Source organism: Triticum aestivum, chromosome 7D (assembly GCF_018294505.1).
Source record: "Triticum aestivum cultivar Chinese Spring chromosome 7D, IWGSC CS RefSeq v2.1, whole genome shotgun sequence".
Classification (NCBI taxonomy): domain Eukaryota; kingdom Viridiplantae; phylum Streptophyta; class Magnoliopsida; order Poales; family Poaceae; genus Triticum; species Triticum aestivum.
The window spans coordinates 508,427,016-508,444,183 of record NC_057814.1 but is presented as its reverse complement, the minus strand read 5'-3'; the positions used below and the strand labels follow the sequence as shown (position 1 = coordinate 508,444,183).

General features: G+C 44.8%; 1 protein-coding gene across 1 annotated transcript; it reads left to right on the top strand.

The window, feature by feature from the left end:
• Positions 1–907: 907 nt before the first annotated feature.
• Positions 908–2,453, top strand: LOC123169077 (uncharacterized). The gene has a single exon (XM_044586924.1). The coding sequence runs from the start codon at positions 984–986 to the stop codon at positions 2,151–2,153; it is 1,170 nt and encodes a 389-aa protein (XP_044442859.1). The 5' UTR covers positions 908–983; the 3' UTR covers positions 2,154–2,453.
• Positions 2,454–17,168: the final 14,715 nt, after the last annotated feature.

Sequence of the window (17,168 nt, the reverse complement as noted above, 5' to 3'; positions counted from 1 at the left end):
AAATTTCATGTATTCATTATAATTACTCTTAATTTGGAGAGCAACTGTACAGTACAGAACAATTTAGAGTAACCTGTAAGTCTAATATTTACTATTAACTCTACTATTACAGATGCTATTTCAGCACAGAACAATGCTACTAAAGTAACCTGTAAGTCTAATATTTACAGTACAGAACAATGTACTTTACTATTTCAGCACAATAGCAAAATCAAGGAAAAAGACAAGGTCATAATCCCAAATTGTTACTGTAATTGAACTAATTTGAGAGTGCAATACACTGAGTTACTAGTTACTGTAATTGTCCTATAGTAGTCACTACAATTGGACAAACCCTAATCCCCAACTGGATAAACAAGAAGATGAACAAACCCTAAAAATCCCCAATTGGATAAACCAGAGCAGGAGGAGGACAAGGTTACTTACAGCACGCCGCCAAGTCCATGCGTCAACTCATGGCTGCTGCTAGGGTTCGCCACCCACTGCTGCACCAACCGCAACCGCTGCTCCATGCTGAGTAACATCGACTCCTCCTCGTCGTCGGTCGAGTACGCGGAGGTGGAGTCGTCGCCGCCATCGCCGTCGACGCCAGCCGTTCCGCTAGGAGGCCAGAACGGCATCTCACCGCCGCCGTGGACGCCCTCGCCGCCGCCTGCCGGAGTCGCCGACGCCATAGACTAGGGTTCGAGCGAGTGAGGAGAGGAGGTGCGGCGGGGGCGAGCTGGTGCGACCGGACCGGGTTGGAGAGCAGCAGCGCACCGGCTCGTCCTAGTCAGCGCGCGGGCACGCACCGATTGGCCAGCGTGGCACCTGACGGGTGGGCCCGAGCGTCAATACGTATAAATACACGTTTTAGCCTTATTTGAAAAAACCCGAAGCAATCGTGGTACCAATCTGCATCTGCATGTGATGCCCGAATTGTGATACTTCTATGCAATTAACTCCCGAAACGGAAACACCAAACCCCCCCTCGACCGCCGACCATGGCGGAGGCCGCGGCCGCGGCCGCAGGAGCGACGCCTCTCCTCCGCAACCTCCCTGACGAGATCGTGCTCTGGGAGATCCTCGCCCGCCTCGACCCCAGATCCCTCGTCCGCTGCCGCGCCTGGCGCCGCGCCACCTCCACCCGCCGCTTCCTCCTGGCCCACCACGCCCGCCAGTCCGCCCTCCCCATCGTCGCCGACAACGGGCACCGTACCTTCCTCGCCTTCGACCACCGGGCCGCCGCCGCCGACGCCCAGTTCCACACCGTCGCCCGGCTTGGCGAGTCCTTCAGTCTGGAGCTCTGCTGCGACGGTCTCCTCCTCATCGCCAAGTCTGGCATGCTTGGCAGTCGCGCCCGCCTCGCCGTCTGCAACCCGGTAACGCGTCAGCACGCCTCCCTCCCGCCGCTGACGGACTTCAACATCCTGGGGATGTACCTACACGGACCTACCGGCGAGTACCGGCTGTTACTGCAGTGGAGGAGTGCAATGGACTGGGGGGACGACAGTGACTGTGACTCGCCTACAGGCAAAAATGGCTGCTATGTCTTTGCGCTGGGATCCGACCAGCCACCGAGGTACATCGGGTTGTCGGAGCCCAAATTCTCGTCGGCTTACTTCCACGGACCTGCCCGGGTGTGTGATAGCCTGCATTGGTGCCTGTTTTATCGCCCAGGCGAGAACCCACTGGAGGATTGTGAGGCTGGATGGGAACTGGTGGTATTTGACACCATAGCTGAGTCGTTTCGGCAGATGCATGCTCCAGCTGATCCCACCAAGTCATTCATCTTTCAGATGGATGACATGCTTGGCATCTATTGCTGTAACAAGGATGCGGAAGTTGTTGATATATGGGTGTTGCCAAACTACGAAAGTGAGGTTTGGGACTTAAAGTACCGGGTTGCATTGCCAATCACAGAAATCAGGGGAAAGCTTGAAGGCCATGATGGTGAGGCCTATTGGTATGCGACCGTTGCTTCGGGTGGTGGTGACATGCTCTTGCTGGTCAGTTTTGGTTTTTGGCTGTTTTACGTTGACACTAATGGCAAACTGGTCGCTAGCTTCCAAGACATCTTTCCCTCTAGGCATCGGCTCAAACAAACTCTTGTTCCGCATGATTTCTTCAGAACAGTAAAAGGTCAGGCTGTCGACGCTTCACCTTTGATCTGACGGCTGTTGAGAGATGCGGTGCTTCTTAACGGCCTAGTTTTCGTATCCTCGCGAGTTGCAATGTCTGTGTATTGGATCAAGTATGGGCCTGCTGATTTCTTCTTTTTGTGTCGATGAAAAGTGACTGTCATGTGGTTGCATGAAAGCTATGCTTGTTTCAGGCTTTAGATACCATTTCGGGATGAAGTGACTATTGCTTGTGTTGATGCTAATATTACCAAGCCATTTTGTTCTGCTTTTGAAATATTTTCGAACTTATCCGCCTCATGTCTCTATTTTCTTGGGCTGAGGACATCCTTCATTCTGTTTATCCAGTGTTCTTCTCCTGACATGATACTATTAAGCATTCTTTATGCCTCATATCACTATTTCTTGAACTGAAGAATTGATTGATTTACATCTTGATCTAGTGGTCTTCTTAATACTCAACTGTTTGTACCCTTTGTTGTAGCTGCCACTGAGAAGAGGCAGATTTTACTCCTTGCTGACTTGAAGCTGCACCTGCCTTCTAGAATACCTTGCAGCACAACTAATTAAAAAAATGCCTGTATGTTGCATCATTGTCAACTTCTCAATGAAGTGTTCTGTTGTAATTCAGTTCTCTTCATGCACCTATCTATTGCATCTACCACTGTTAACTGTGACTATCTCTGTGTTGCTGGTTGTAACTAGGATATGAGCGCAAATGATGTGTTGCTCTCATAAAATTAAACTTGGCTTATGTGGGATTCTGCATTGGATTGTAGCAATGCATTTGTGGGGGCTGATTGATGGTCAAATGTGGGGCTATCTTCCGTGTGTTTATTATGATAGGCTGGAACAGTTCTATTTGTTTCAGGATTTAGACTTGTTTTACTCTAACAAATGATTCCAGATCTTCTGGATTCTTGCGTAAAGAAAGAGATTTTAGGCTAGGTTTCGCTGTCATATTTCTGGCCCTTTGCCCACTAGCTAATAATCAGAGAAATGATGGACATGGTTAGTTAGGTCTTATGGAGACTAAGCTCACCACTATATCGAGAATTGGACATGTCTGTAGTAGTATTTTTCTAGAAAAGTCTGGTACCGCAGTCCTGAAAATCTATGAATATCTTGTTGCATTTTTGTGTTGCACGGTTTGCAATTATTGCCTATTATTATATCAGTTCAGCTGTTAACCATTTTGGATAGATACTTCATGCGAAGATTGTAGCACAATTGCTGTTAATAACTTCTTTGGCGGTGTTGTGCATATAAAAGTTCTGGGCACAATTTTTTTGTTGTTGTTTCTACGCGCGTTTGGTAGATTCAGATGTTAACATATTTCTGTGGGCAGGTGCTGTACTTTACAGTTAGTAACATCCTGTTCAGAGTGCACTGACGCGCTGTTTGGACTTCGGATCATACTATGAAACAGAAGTTGTTTAGGATTGAGGGCATGCTTCATTCTGTTTATCTAGTGTTCTTCTCTTGCTGGTCATTGGCTCTTTTACGTTGACACTGATGGCAAACTACTTGCTAGCATCCAAGACAATGCATCTAGGCACCGGCTCAAACAAACTCTTGTTCCGCGTGATTTTTTCACAACACTAGAAGGTTACGCTGTGGACGCTTCACCTTTAATCTGACGGCTGTTGAGTGAGGCGGTGCTTCTTAATGGCCTTGTTTTCGTATACTTGTGAGTTGCAATGTCTATGTATTGGATCAAGTATGAGCCTGCTGTGTTGATCAGAAGTGACTGTCATGTGGTTGCACGAAAGTTATGCTTCTTTCAGACTTTAGGTAGCATTTCGGGATGAAGTGACTACTGCTTGTGTTGATGCTAAATACCAAGTCGTTTCGCTCTGCTTTTGAAATATTTTTGAACTGATCCACCTCATGTCTCTATTTTCTTGGGCTGAGGTCATGTTTCATTCTCTTTATCTAGTGTTCGTCTCCGTACTTGATATTGAGCATTCTTTATGCCTCATATCACTATTTCTTGAACTGAAGAATTGATTGATTTACCCCTTGATCTAGTGGTCTTCTTATTAGTCAATTTTTAGTGTGTTTCCTGTTTGTACCATTTGTTGTAGCTGACAATGAGAAGAGGCAGATTTTACTCCTTGCTGACTTGAAGCTGCACCTGCCTTCTAGAATACCTTGGAGCACAACTAATTAAAAAAATGCCTGCATGTTGCATCATAGTCAACTTCTCAATGAAGTTCCTGTTATATTTCAGTTCTCTTCATGCATCTTTCTATTGCATCTACCACTGTCAACTGTTACTGTCTCTATTGCTGGTTGTAACTATGATATGAGCGCAGATGCTGTGTTGCTTAAAATTAAACTTAGCTTATGTAGGATTCTGCATTGGATTGTAGCAATGTGCACTTGTGGGGGCTGATTGATGGTCAAATGTGGGGCTATCTTACGTGTGTCTGTGATGATAGGTTGGAACAGGTTTTTCTTGCAGGATTTAGACATGTTTTACTCTAACAAATGAGTCCAAATCTACTTAATTTCTTGTATAAATGATGAGATCTTAGGCTAGGTTTCAATGTCATCTGGCCCTTTCCCAATAGCTAATAATCAGGGAAGCGACGGAGATGGTTAGGTAGGTCTTATGGAGACTAAGCTCACCACTATATTGAGAATTGGACATGGTAGTGGTAGTATTGTTCTAGAAAAGACTGGTACTGCAGTCCTGAAAATCTTGTTGCATCTTTCTATTGCGCGGTTTGCAATTACTGCCTTTTATTATCTCAATCCAACTGTTAACCATTTTGGATAGATGCTTCATGCAATGTTTGTAGCACAGTTGCTGTTAATAACTTCTTTAGCTGTGCTGTGCATATAAAAGTTCCGGGCACAATTTGTTTTCTGTAGTTTCTACATGCATTTGGTAGATTGAGATGTTAACATATTTCTGAGGGCAGGTGCTGTATTTTACAGTTAGTAACATCCTGTTCTGAAGCATTCTTTATGCCTCATATTACTATTTCTTGAACCGAAGAATTGATTGATTTTACCTCTTGATCTAGTGGTCTTGTTGTAACTGATAATGTGAAGAGGCAGATTTTACTTGAAGTTGCACCTGCCTTCAGGAATACCTTGGAGCACAACTAATTAAATTAAATGCTTGCATGTAGCATCATAGTCAACTTCTCAATGAAGTGTTCTGTTATAATGCAGTTTTCTTCATGCATCTATCTATTGCATCTACCACCGTCAACTGTTGCTGTCTGTTGCTGGTTAGAACTAGTATATGAGCGCAGTTGATGTGATGCTCTCGTAAAATCTAACTTGGCTTATGTAGGATTCAGGATTGGATTGTAGAATGTGCATTTGTGGGAGCTGATTGATGGTCAAATGTGGGGCCACCTTGCGTGTGCCTGTCGTGATAGGTTGGAACAGTTTTATTTCCTGCAGGATTTAGACATGTTTTACTCTGACAAATGATTCCAAATCTTCTTGATTTCTTGCGTAAAGAATGAGATTTTGGGCTGAGTTTCAATGTCATATTTCTGGCCCTTTGCCCAATAGCTAATAGTTGACCACTATATTGAGAATTTGACATGGTTGTAGTTGTAGTATTGTTCTAGAAAATAATGGTACAACAGCCCTAAAAATCTTGTTGCATTTTTCTGTTGCACGGTTTGCAATTGTTGCTTCTTATTATTTCATTCAACTGTTTGTAGCACAATTGATGTTAATAACTTGTTTAGTTGTGCTGTGCATATAGAAGTTCCGGGCACATTTTTGTTGTTGATTCTACATGCGTTTGGTAGGTTGCACTTTACGGTTACTATATCCCGTTGAGAGTGTAAAGACGCGTTGTTTGGACTTTGGATCATACCCTGAAACATGAGTGGTTAGGATTGAACTCGATCTGAAGAGCTCGAGATGTGCTTGTGATGCTGCAAGAGAAGTGGGTGCGCTATGGAACAGCAGGTAGATGCAGAACTACTGAAAACCATGCTGGTGCGTGAACTGAATACCACTGGAAACATGGAGATCATTGTTTTCTCAGTCTTGCATAGTACTTCTTTTTTTGCGGGAAATCATAAGAGCTTTATTCAAACAAAAGAGCTCCTGGGATCATCAGCCATCGGGCTACTGATCAGGAACGAGGGTTCAGAGTCGACCAACTCTCGGTCACCATCAGCGAGCGAGCTGGCACGCTTCGCACAAAGGTGGGCTGGGATATTAGCCGACCTGTATACATGTTGAATAACAAAGAAATCAAAAGACAAAGCATGCTCTCCAATCTCTACAAATAAAGGGGCCACAACAGAACGAGAGTTGTGGCGAGTGTTTCAGAGATTCACAATCTCCAGGCAGTCGGCTTCCATTATCACGTGTGAGAATCCTCGCAAGCGAGCAAAGAGAACTCCCTCCCTTAGTGATAAGGCTTCGGCAATGAGTGGGTCTGTTACTCCCACATGTGGTTTGCACCATGAAGCGATCAATGCCATAGAAGAGCGAGCAACACCGCCGGCACTAGCGAGTCCTGCTTCAGAATTTATAGCACCATCAACATTGATCTTGATAAACACAATATCACGAGGTCGTCAACCGTGCCCTGGCAAGCTTGTGCAGCCGGTATATCTAGCAAGGCCAGATCTTCTCTTATGCGATGAACAGAGTACACCGGATCCACATGTTCCTTCTCATGAGTCCATCGGTTCCTTGAATGCCAAATAGCCCACATCACCGATATGATTTTTGCTCTAACTTGGTCCGTGAACCTATCATCACACAAAATATCTCTTGCCCAAGTGGTAGGATGCAGCCTTGGAAGACGAAAGTCGAACCATATTTGCGCTTCATCCCAGAATCTACGTGCATGGGAGCAGGAGACCAAAGCATGCATGAGATCCTCCTCTCTAGCGAGGCATACATTGCAAATGCTAAGAGGTTTAATGTGTTTATGCTTAAGGGTAGCTTCATTAGGGAGAATTCCATGTAGCACTCTTCACCAAAATACCCTCACCTTAGGCACAACTTTGAGCTTCCAGAGAGATGTCCACATCTGCTGTTCTATTTTGAGGTACCGGTAACCGTCCCTTCCTCTAGAGCCAAACGCTCTTTTTGATTCACGAGAGCACGCTACGCCGACTTTACAGAGTACACACCTGAATTTTCAAAAGCCCAAGCAAAGAAATCCTCCCCACCACCAGTACGTATTGGTATATTCAGTATAGCTTGTGCATCCGGGGCTAGGAATGTTTCACGGACAAGCTCCGTTTTCCATGTCCAAGTACCATCATCAATGAGTTCGTGCACTGATTGTAGAGATGTATTAGTTGGTCTGAGCATAGGGGACATACGTATGGTACCTGGTATCCATTTGTCGTCCCAAATTGATATAGAACGACCATCGCCTACGCGCATGATCATGCCTGACCGAAGAGCCTCCCGTTCAGCCACAATCGCTCGCCAAATAGGAGAAGCAGACTGCGGAACAGTAGCTTGCATAAAATTTGAATCCGGAAAGTATCTGCCCTTCATGACACGGGCACACAAGGAATCGGGATTGACCATGAACCTCCAACCATGCTTGCCAAGAAGCGCTAAATTGAAGAGTTCCATGTCTCAAAATCCCATTCCACCATTGACTTTGGGGGATGCAAGCGCCTTCCAGGAAATCCGTGCAAAGACCTTTTGTCCAGAGAGCTACTCCACCAGTATTTAGCCATATATATTTGAGGTGTATTTTTTACATACTTTTTTCGTAAGCCTAAAACATGACATGCTGAAAATAGGGATAGCTTGGATGATAGACTTCAGCAAAGTCTCTCTTCCTGCGCAAGCAAAGTTACGTTCAGACCATCCCTGCATACTGCCACGAGCTCTTTCTCCAATGTGATCGAAAGTCTAGCTGGTGATCCTTCCCACAGCTGTAGGAAGACCAAGATATCTTTCACTAAAAGCCTCCACAAAAATACCAAGCCTCTGTTTCACTCTATGCCGGACTGGAGTTGGAGTATTTGTAGTGAAGAAAACTGAGCTCTTGTCTTTGTTGACACTCTGACCGGAGCAGTCTGCATATAGCTGCAGAATTTGGTTTAGCCTATCAACACTTTCTTCGGTTGCACTGATGAAAATAAGACTGTCATCGGCAAACAAGAGGTGATTAACCCACGGCGCTCTGGAAGAGAAGCGCGGACCACTCTATCAACAAAGTTTCCACCATAATGATTCAGCAAGGAGGTAAGCCCTTCTGCACAGAGCAAGAATAGAAAGGGTGATACAGGGCATCCTTGCCTTAACCCCCGCGAGGGTGTAAAGAGAGGTAACAACTCCCCATTCATCCTTACAGAGAACCTGACAGACATGACACACTTCATAATCAGCCTAACAAAATCATGTCCAAAACCCCGTCTGAGAAGCATGGCCTCCAGGTAATGCCACTCAACCCGGTCATAAGCTTTCATCGTGTCTAATTTAATAGCACATGAGAAAATTTTCCCTTTTTTCCTTCTCTTGATGGAATGGATGCTTTCAAAAGCAACCAGCACATTGTCCGTAATCAAGCGTCCGGAGACAAACGCACTTTGTTCCTCTCCCACAATTGAATCCATCCATGGTTTCAAGCGGTTAGTAATAGCTTTGACAGCAATCTTATATGGCATCGGGCAGAGAGATATGGGACGGAATTGTGTAAAGGACTGTGGATGCCGAACCTTGGGGATCAATGTAATAGATGTGTCATTAAGGCCAGTCGGCATCTCCCCATCGTTCAAGAAATCTAACACAGCCGGCACTAGATCTTTCTCAACAACAGACCAGTGTCGCTAGAAGAAACCCGCTGTAAAACCATCAACTCTGGGAGCCTTGGACGGAGCCATTTGGAAAAGCGCCGTACGTACTTCAGAGGCTTCAAATGGTTTCTCAAAATCCAGATTCATCTCCGGTGTGACTCTTTCCGGGACAAACTGTAATAATTGATCCATGTTGTTAAAACCCTGTGAAGTATAGAGATTTTGGTAGAAAGCTTGCACTTCGGCCTTGTCTTCATCAGAATTCTCACAAACAGTACCATCTTGTCTCTTCAAACCAACAATACGATTCATACGTTTTCGTTGCTTTGCCTGGGCTTGAAAATAGGATGTGTTGCGATCACCAGCACGTAGCCATCGGACTCGCGAGCGTTGCCGCAGCCAAACCTCCTCCGGCCGAAGGGCCTCTCTCAGTTTCTGGGCTGTTGCCAGCTCCTCAGCTGATGGTCCCCGACCAACCGCATGCCGGCGCAAGTTTTCAATTTTTTTCTGCAATTTTTTGACAGTCTTTGAGAGATTGCCGAACTCACGTGCGCCCCATGCACCCAGCTCACCCTGCATCTTCCCCAGGGTGCTCGCAATACCTGCGAGGCCTTGCCCCTGGTGGAGCCGCTGCCATGATTCACTAATAAGCTCATCATAGTCGGCATGAGATTGCCACACGTTTTCATAACGGAATTGCTTCATCCCTTTTTTATTCCAATTGTTTTGATGCTCACGCAATTCAACTACAAGAAAACAGTGGTCCGATTCTATGGAGCTAACATGTCTAACTCGAGACTCCACAAAAATGTCCAGTAGTTCTGTATTGGCTAGTGCTCGATCTAGACGTGCCTTTACATTAGCGGCACCATGTTGCATGTTATCCCATGTATACTCCACACCCGCCCATCCAAGATCTTGAAGAGCACAGTCATCAACGACTTCACCGAAAGCTCGCATTTGCCACTCCGGCCGTGCAGCTCGGCTGAAGTGTTCAGTCCCGTACAATGTTTCATTGAAATCACCAACACACATCCATGCTTGATGTTGGATGTCGTTCAAAGTTCTCATGAAGCGCCGGCTATCATTTCAAAGAAAATGAAGCGCCAGCTATGATGCCGGTTTGCTGCATAGTACTTACTACCTGTGTTATCTCATTGACCAAACGTAATTACCAGGCTACCTCTACTTGTATTTTAGGCAAAAAAATTGTGATGTTCATAAAAAAATGAGCGTAGAAACCGGTGTTTGGGTTAGTGAAGCTCGTTTTTTTAGCAAGTTCAGTTAGTAAGAACAAAAAATGGCGGCCAAAATCAAGAAATTGTTTGGTTTTGGTTTGGTTTTTGGTAAAATGCAGCACACATGGTTAGGTTGCGGCGCTAGAGCGTAGGCAGAGAAGTAGTACGTCCGGGACCTAAGGCTTATTGCCTGATTGCTTATGCCCGCCATGGTTGCCGTGGTGGAGCAGCTAAGGAGACCAACAATGGTGTGCCATCGGAGCGGAGAGCTGGGTCGCGGGCGGTCAAGGCGACGCCGGCACACCCTTCCTCTGTGTCCAGCGACACGTCGCAGGAGGGGGGGAGCTCATCGGCGGCCCGACGAGGTTAATTCAACTATGCCTATGCGGGCACCAAGTTCACCAAGTTATTGGATGGAGGCTGTTCTTCTGCCTGCAACAGTGACGAGGTTTGGCCGCTCCTGATGTTGGATCAGCGCCTGTACTGTACTGTACCGTCAGCGTTGTCCGCCATCATTACGTGAAGTACTAATAAGTTGTTGGAGTCGTTTCAGAACACGCAGCTCAACCATGCGCCAGTTCACAATAGTACTTCTTCTTATCGCATTGTGCACATAAGCTACGAAACAGCACACATCTCCAAGGCATTGCTTAAGTTATCCTCATCGGTTAGCGTGATCCGCCGATGGTCTCGGCCAAAGTGGCATCACTGCAGCGGAACAACCAACCCTTTATTTCACATAAAACAAATCAGCACGGCATCGCCCGTCCGTCGAATGAGGCGCAGTCTTAACCAATGGAACCCGACGATTCGCGCCCGGCCCAGTGAAATCACCCCCCCAAAGCGGCTCGAATCAGTCCAAGCGCGCCCTTTTCGCATCACAGCTCAGCGCTCCCAGCCCCGGCCGATCCACCACACACATGATCGCCACCGCGCGGGCCATTTTAAAACGCCTCCCGGCCAGTGGAATCACAGGCTCGCAGCGTGCTGACCTTAGGGAACTCGACAAATCCGCCATGGGATACCATAATCGCCCCCGGCTAACCCCCGCGACGTGTCCCGGCGAGGAGTATTATAGTGGCCGCAGCGGCGCCGTGCCGTGCCGCGGGGGCGAAGCCCATGTGCGCGCCACCGGTCCGGGGATCATTAGAGCCCGTCCAGGTGCACCGCGCCCCGACAAAGGCGTGCCCTGGAAAAGCGCCTTAAGCCGGGGGATCAGGGGCTAATCTTCGCTGTCATTGGTGGGTTAATTTAGTTGCTTTGCTCTTATCCTCGGCGCCGATGTTAGAGCTGGCCGTTTGGCAGCTTGGAGGAAGGAAGGAGGGCGTGGGGGTTGTCTTGAGGCTAGATATGGGCTAAATCAACCAATTCGATGTTCACAAACCCTCAAGATTTTGATGTGTACGTACGAAAGGTCATACAAAAGATTTTCTCAATTCTCTCTAGGCCTCTCTCTCAACCCTAGGTGCCGCCAAGTTTCTCCCATATGACGTCGCATTGGCCCCCTTTCGCATCCCGTTCGATGGCCTCGTCGGTGGGAAGAGCAGTGGGGGGCGTCTGTTCATTTTTTCTCTCCTTAAGTTTTGTTTCCTAGCGACATCGACAACGTGGCAGCAGCGATGTCGTATTTGAATGAGGTCTCTCCGGTCACTACCTACCTCGATGACGTCCGATCGGGCGTCGGTCAAGGGCCTATGAGAGTTTGTTTCTCTAGATCTCTCGGCTCTCTTCAAATCTTGATAGTTAGTGTGTCCCTAATGGAGAGCAATTGATTGGCCATTAGTGCGACGACTTCGACATCTTATTATATGTTGTTTTGCGGCATGGCCTGGTTTCTCCAATCATCTGCACCCGATGGTGATGGACTGCAAACCTATTTTGCGTGGGATGATGCTCCAACCAATGCTTCTTCATCAACTTCTAGAAGATGAGTGGTTATTGCGGCCTTTATCTCAAAGGCGTTTGCAGATGTCCATTTCTTTACTGTTGGTTTGGTGTAATTTTCAATCTCCCATGGGTGGTGTATCATCGAAGGAAGAAGAAGGCGAATATGTTTTTATTCTGTACTGGTTGATCTGTGTTTTTAGTTGTTTCCTATTGTACTAGCAATTATTTTCCTTAATAAATATCACATATAAAATGCTTGTTAGTGTTTCTTAAAAATAGATTTAATCAGCGAACTGAGCCTAGCTCAAATGGTTAGGTTCTTTGCGGTGGAAATAACCCACAGGGTTCAAGTCCTACACTTGGCATTGGCGCTCGCATTTTCTGGATCTATTCAGACTTACTAGCGATATTCGTTCAATGGGAGAAGACATTTCCAATGACTACAAAGATGCATGTGGTGACTTTATCAATCAATTAGAGAAACAGAAATACGCCCTATTTTGGCAATTAGATGACATATAGCTTCATATATGTTTGGGAGAAGCCCATATTACAATCTCAAACTACCAGCAAAGCCTAACACAACCTTCAACTACGGAACTGTGTAATTTACAACCCTTGGCTTTCAATACTGAAAAAAACAACCTTCAGCTGGTTTTTTACATGTGTTGACTTGTTTTGACCTGTCGACGTCCTAGTCATCCGCCATGTCACCATCTCCTGAATATGAAATTTGCTTGTATTTTTTTACCATTCAACAATACTTCTTCAAACTTTCATAGATTGAATCTAAGGGTTGTGTAGATTTTTGAGGAATTTTTCAATTTTTTCTGAAAACTGTTTATGCCAAAATTTAACCCAGAATGACTAAATGTGAATTTTGGCTCTCATTTTTTTCTCCTGGTTGGAACTTTCCCTGATTTATTATAACAGTTGTGTTGATTTTTGAGATGTTTTCCAAAAAAATTTGGAAACTTTTTTCTTGACCAAAATTTGACCCCAAATGGCTCTGAATTTGATTTTTTCTCTCATTTTTCTATACTTGGCAAAACGGGTTTAAAATTTCTCAGATTCAATATAATGGTTGTTTAAAAGTTTGAGAAATTTTTCAATTTTTTTCTGGAAACTTTTTATTTCGACCAAAATTTGACCCAAAATGGCTCAGAATTTGAATTTTCGCTCTCATTTGTTTTGCACTTAGCAAAACTGGTTGAAACTTTCCTTGATTGGATATAATGGCTGTGTTGATTTTGAGTTTTTTTCAATTTTTCTACAAACTTTTTTTGGCATAACTTGACCCCAAATGGCGCTGGCTAGGACGTTGACCAGTCAAACCGGTCAAAAGTCACCTCAAGGTTGTTTTTTGTCCGGTATTGAAAGTTGAGGGTTGTTAGATAGTTTCGTAGTTTAGGGTTGTGTTTTTGGACTTTGCTGATAGTTTGACGTTGTAATATGGACTTCTCTCTACATGTTTTGATACTAATCATATGTGTTTGATTTAAAAATGATGAAAAGATTATGTCATGCTAGCTCTGCTAACCAGGAATTCACATTATATTGGTACTCTTTTCTGCTGGCAATCACTATCTTAAGAATATAACAGTTCATTTTAATACATGAGTGATACTATTTCATTTCTCCATGTTCTTGAGATTAAGATGGAGGTGAGATTTTCAACCAATTCATGGGCGTGGGGTGAGTTAAAAATCTGCACATATAACTATTTATAGTAAACTTTGTTACCTCGTCATAACACACCTAGTTGTATGTTGTTTTTATTGATACATTTTTTATATATTATACATACAACACTTTTTTATTGGTGGTATTAACAACTCAAAATGTCCATTAATATTAGGGTTTCAGTTCCCCATACAATGTCCATATATAGCACTATATATTTGTAGTGATAAACCAAACATGTGTTTTGTTACAACAAGCGATTTAATTATTTAGTTTGGGGTACTTAATCAAACTAATATTTTGACATTATTTTGCCAATGTAGTTATGCCATTGATGTATTATAATGTATATATATGTATCATTTTTTCATGGTATTGTTAAATGCATGTATAGTTGGAGGATTGCTTTTAGAACATGTGGATATAGCAAACTTGAAGATATATCTGGAGTTCAAGACTAGAGAGTTTAGGTGTACCTAAATAGATATTTCTAGAGTGTGTGAAGTGTAAATTAGTAATGTGCCATCACGGAAATCTGCTACTGACCACGAGCTCATATGCCCATGGATGAACAATAAATTTGAATAAAGCAAAAAATATATACATGTAATATCTATTTAGGTTCCCGAATCTAATGATCTGACTTGGGGCAGAATTTTCGATCTGACCGAGGTGGCCAGTCAAATCGGTGTGATGCTACCGAAGACAAAGAGTGGTCCTGGGAAGAAAGTCATGCCGCAGCCGACGCTATTGTCGATCTGGAGGCGAGCCATCGAGCCGCTTCGGCTACGTAGAGGGACTTGTATGGACCACCAATGACTAAGTCCAATATGGTAGATCTCGGGTAGGGGTCCCTGAAAGTGCGTTATATCGACTAGAGGGGGGTGAATATGCGATTTTTACAAATTCATCACTTAGGAATTTCAGGGTGAGAAACTTCCTAAGTCACGAACTACTTAGCAGCGGAATAAGTACTCAGATGCAAGCATAACAGAGTAGTAGCACAGTCATCATGAAGAAATGAAAACACGCTCATAGTACTAAAAGCGTAAACACAGGATAAGCAGGCTGGAGACAAACTGACTGAAGAAATAGGATTGAGGAAATTGAGAAAGTCTTCAGTCAAAGTCTTCAAACAGTAACGATCAAGTACAACAACACAGTAATGAGGAAATGAAAGGGTTGAGGAAATAGAACCATTTAGCTCGATGAAGACAATGATTTGGTAGACCAGTTCCAACTGTTGTGGCAGTCGTACATCTGGTTGGAGCGGGTAGGTATTTAAACCTGAGGACACACAGTCCCGGACACACAGTCCTCACTGTATTCTCCTTCAGCTAAGGTCACATAGACCTCGCTCAATCACTCGTGGTAAGTCTTCAGGTGACTTCCAAACCCCCACAGATTCGGTCACTCGGCGATCCACAATTTCCTCTTGGATGCTCTAGATCATGATGCCTAACCGTCTGGAGGATGCACAGTCCTCAAAGGTAACAAGCGTCGGTTCCACGCAGGAACAATCTCTTCAGTGATACTCAATCACTTTGGGTTTGTAGGTGTTTGGTTTGGGTTTTGGGTTTTTCCTCACTTGATGATTTTCACTCAAAGTCCTCGGAGGATGGGATGCTCTCAATGACAAGTGTCAGTTTCTCGCGGAGCAGCCAACCAGCTAGTGGTTGTAGGGGGGCGGCTATTTATAGCCTAGGGAGCAGCCCGACATGATAAGGCATAAATGCCCTTCAATGATATGACCGTTAGGTGGGTAGATATTTTGGGACAGCTAGCGCATAGCACAACAACGGTCAGAAATTTGATTATCAAAGTCCTCAGGGCTATCATGTTCCTCACTTGTAGGCAATCCGCACTGGCGAATTCCAAACTCCTCAGTCAGAACAAATTCCTTAGAGACCAGAAGATCTTCGTCTCTGTCACTGAAGAATTTGACTGAACTGTATGAGATTTCCAATGGCTTCACTCGAAGGATTGGTAGGTGTAGGATTTTGAGATGAGCATCACTTGGAAACTTTTCCTTAGTTTTACCTCAACCCCCTTTAACAATACGGTGTTTCCTATGACTCAAGAAAGAGAAAAATGAAACTATGAAAACAAAAGTCTTCGAGCTTCATATTCCTCGCATGAATATCAAGTCTTCAGGATCACACCAATTTCTTCACTTTCAAAGTCTTCAGAAAGCCAAAGTCTTCAGTTGAAGACATTCATTTTTAGGGGTCGAATTTCTCTATAAATATCAAACTCCTCATAGACTTATAGACCTATGTACACTCACAAACTCATTAGTCCCTTAACCTATAGGTATTCAATACACCAAAATCACTAAGGGGCACTAGATGCACTTACAATCTCTCCCTTTTTGGTGATTGATGACAATATAGGTTAAGTTTTCAAATGGGGTAATCATATGAAGTGTAAATACTGATATTGAGGATTTTGATTGCAAGATATAGAAGAACTCCCCCTGAAGATGTGCATATGTGAGGAATTTGCTTTTGAGAAGCAATGCACATTGAAGAGTAGAATCATGGAGATCTCCCCTATATCTTGTAATTCATACACACATTTAACATATGATATGAAGAATTTGAAATGCATGATGAAATGTGGTGACTGATGTAATTCAGCATGCATGCATTAACATACATGAGGAAATAGCATGCAGAAGAACATAGCTAAAGTATCAGACCACCATCGGACTTAAGTTTACAACTCGATCCAACAAATCTTTAGAAGAACGAGAGTTGTAACTTAGCAAAAAAACGCCCATATAGATAGACCCGCTTGAAGACTAACTCAAATTTCTCCCCCTTTGTCATCGAATGACCAAAAGGGACGAAAATGAGGACTAACGCCCCCGAAGAACACATCATGAGGTCGATGGAGGAGCGCCAACGTTGTTGGGGTCGTCCGTTGGAGTAGGGCCTACCGCAGTGTCGTTCAATGTCGGGGGTTTGATGCGACATATGCCAAAGGATGGCTAATCATGATGGGGGCTAGTAGGACGTCGCCGGTGCCAGGAAACGGGATGAGGCGAAGACATGCACGCCGGTGAATCTTACCCAGGTTCGGGGCTCTCCTAGGAGATAACACCCGTAGTCCTGCTCTGCGGGGTCTCCGCATGATCACTAAGACACTAGTGAGTACAATGGTGCTCCTCGAGCTGTATGCTGGAGGTAGAAGAAAGCAGGGCTAGCTCTCTCCTCCCTCTATGGGTGTGTCTAGGTCTAACAGGTTGGGAACCCCTTGCATGGGTGCCCCGGGGGGTTTATATAGGCCTACCCCCAGGGGTACAATGGTAATCTGGCCGGGTGTAGGGCCCGAATGTTAGTGTCTCCTGTGGCCGACCGCTGGGGCCCGCCGCCTGGTGGGCCCTGCCGGCTGGTCTGGTACGGAGCCGATAGGCCGCCTCCGCCGCTTGCGGGTCTGGCCGGCTGCTTGTTACTGTAGCCATAATGCTAATGACGCAT

What these genes read in the sequence shown, in the direction of transcription:
- LOC123169077 (XM_044586924.1), top strand. Translation starts at nt 984, where the DNA reads ATGGCGGAGGCCGCGGCCGCGGCCGCAGGAGCGACGCCTCTCCTCCGC.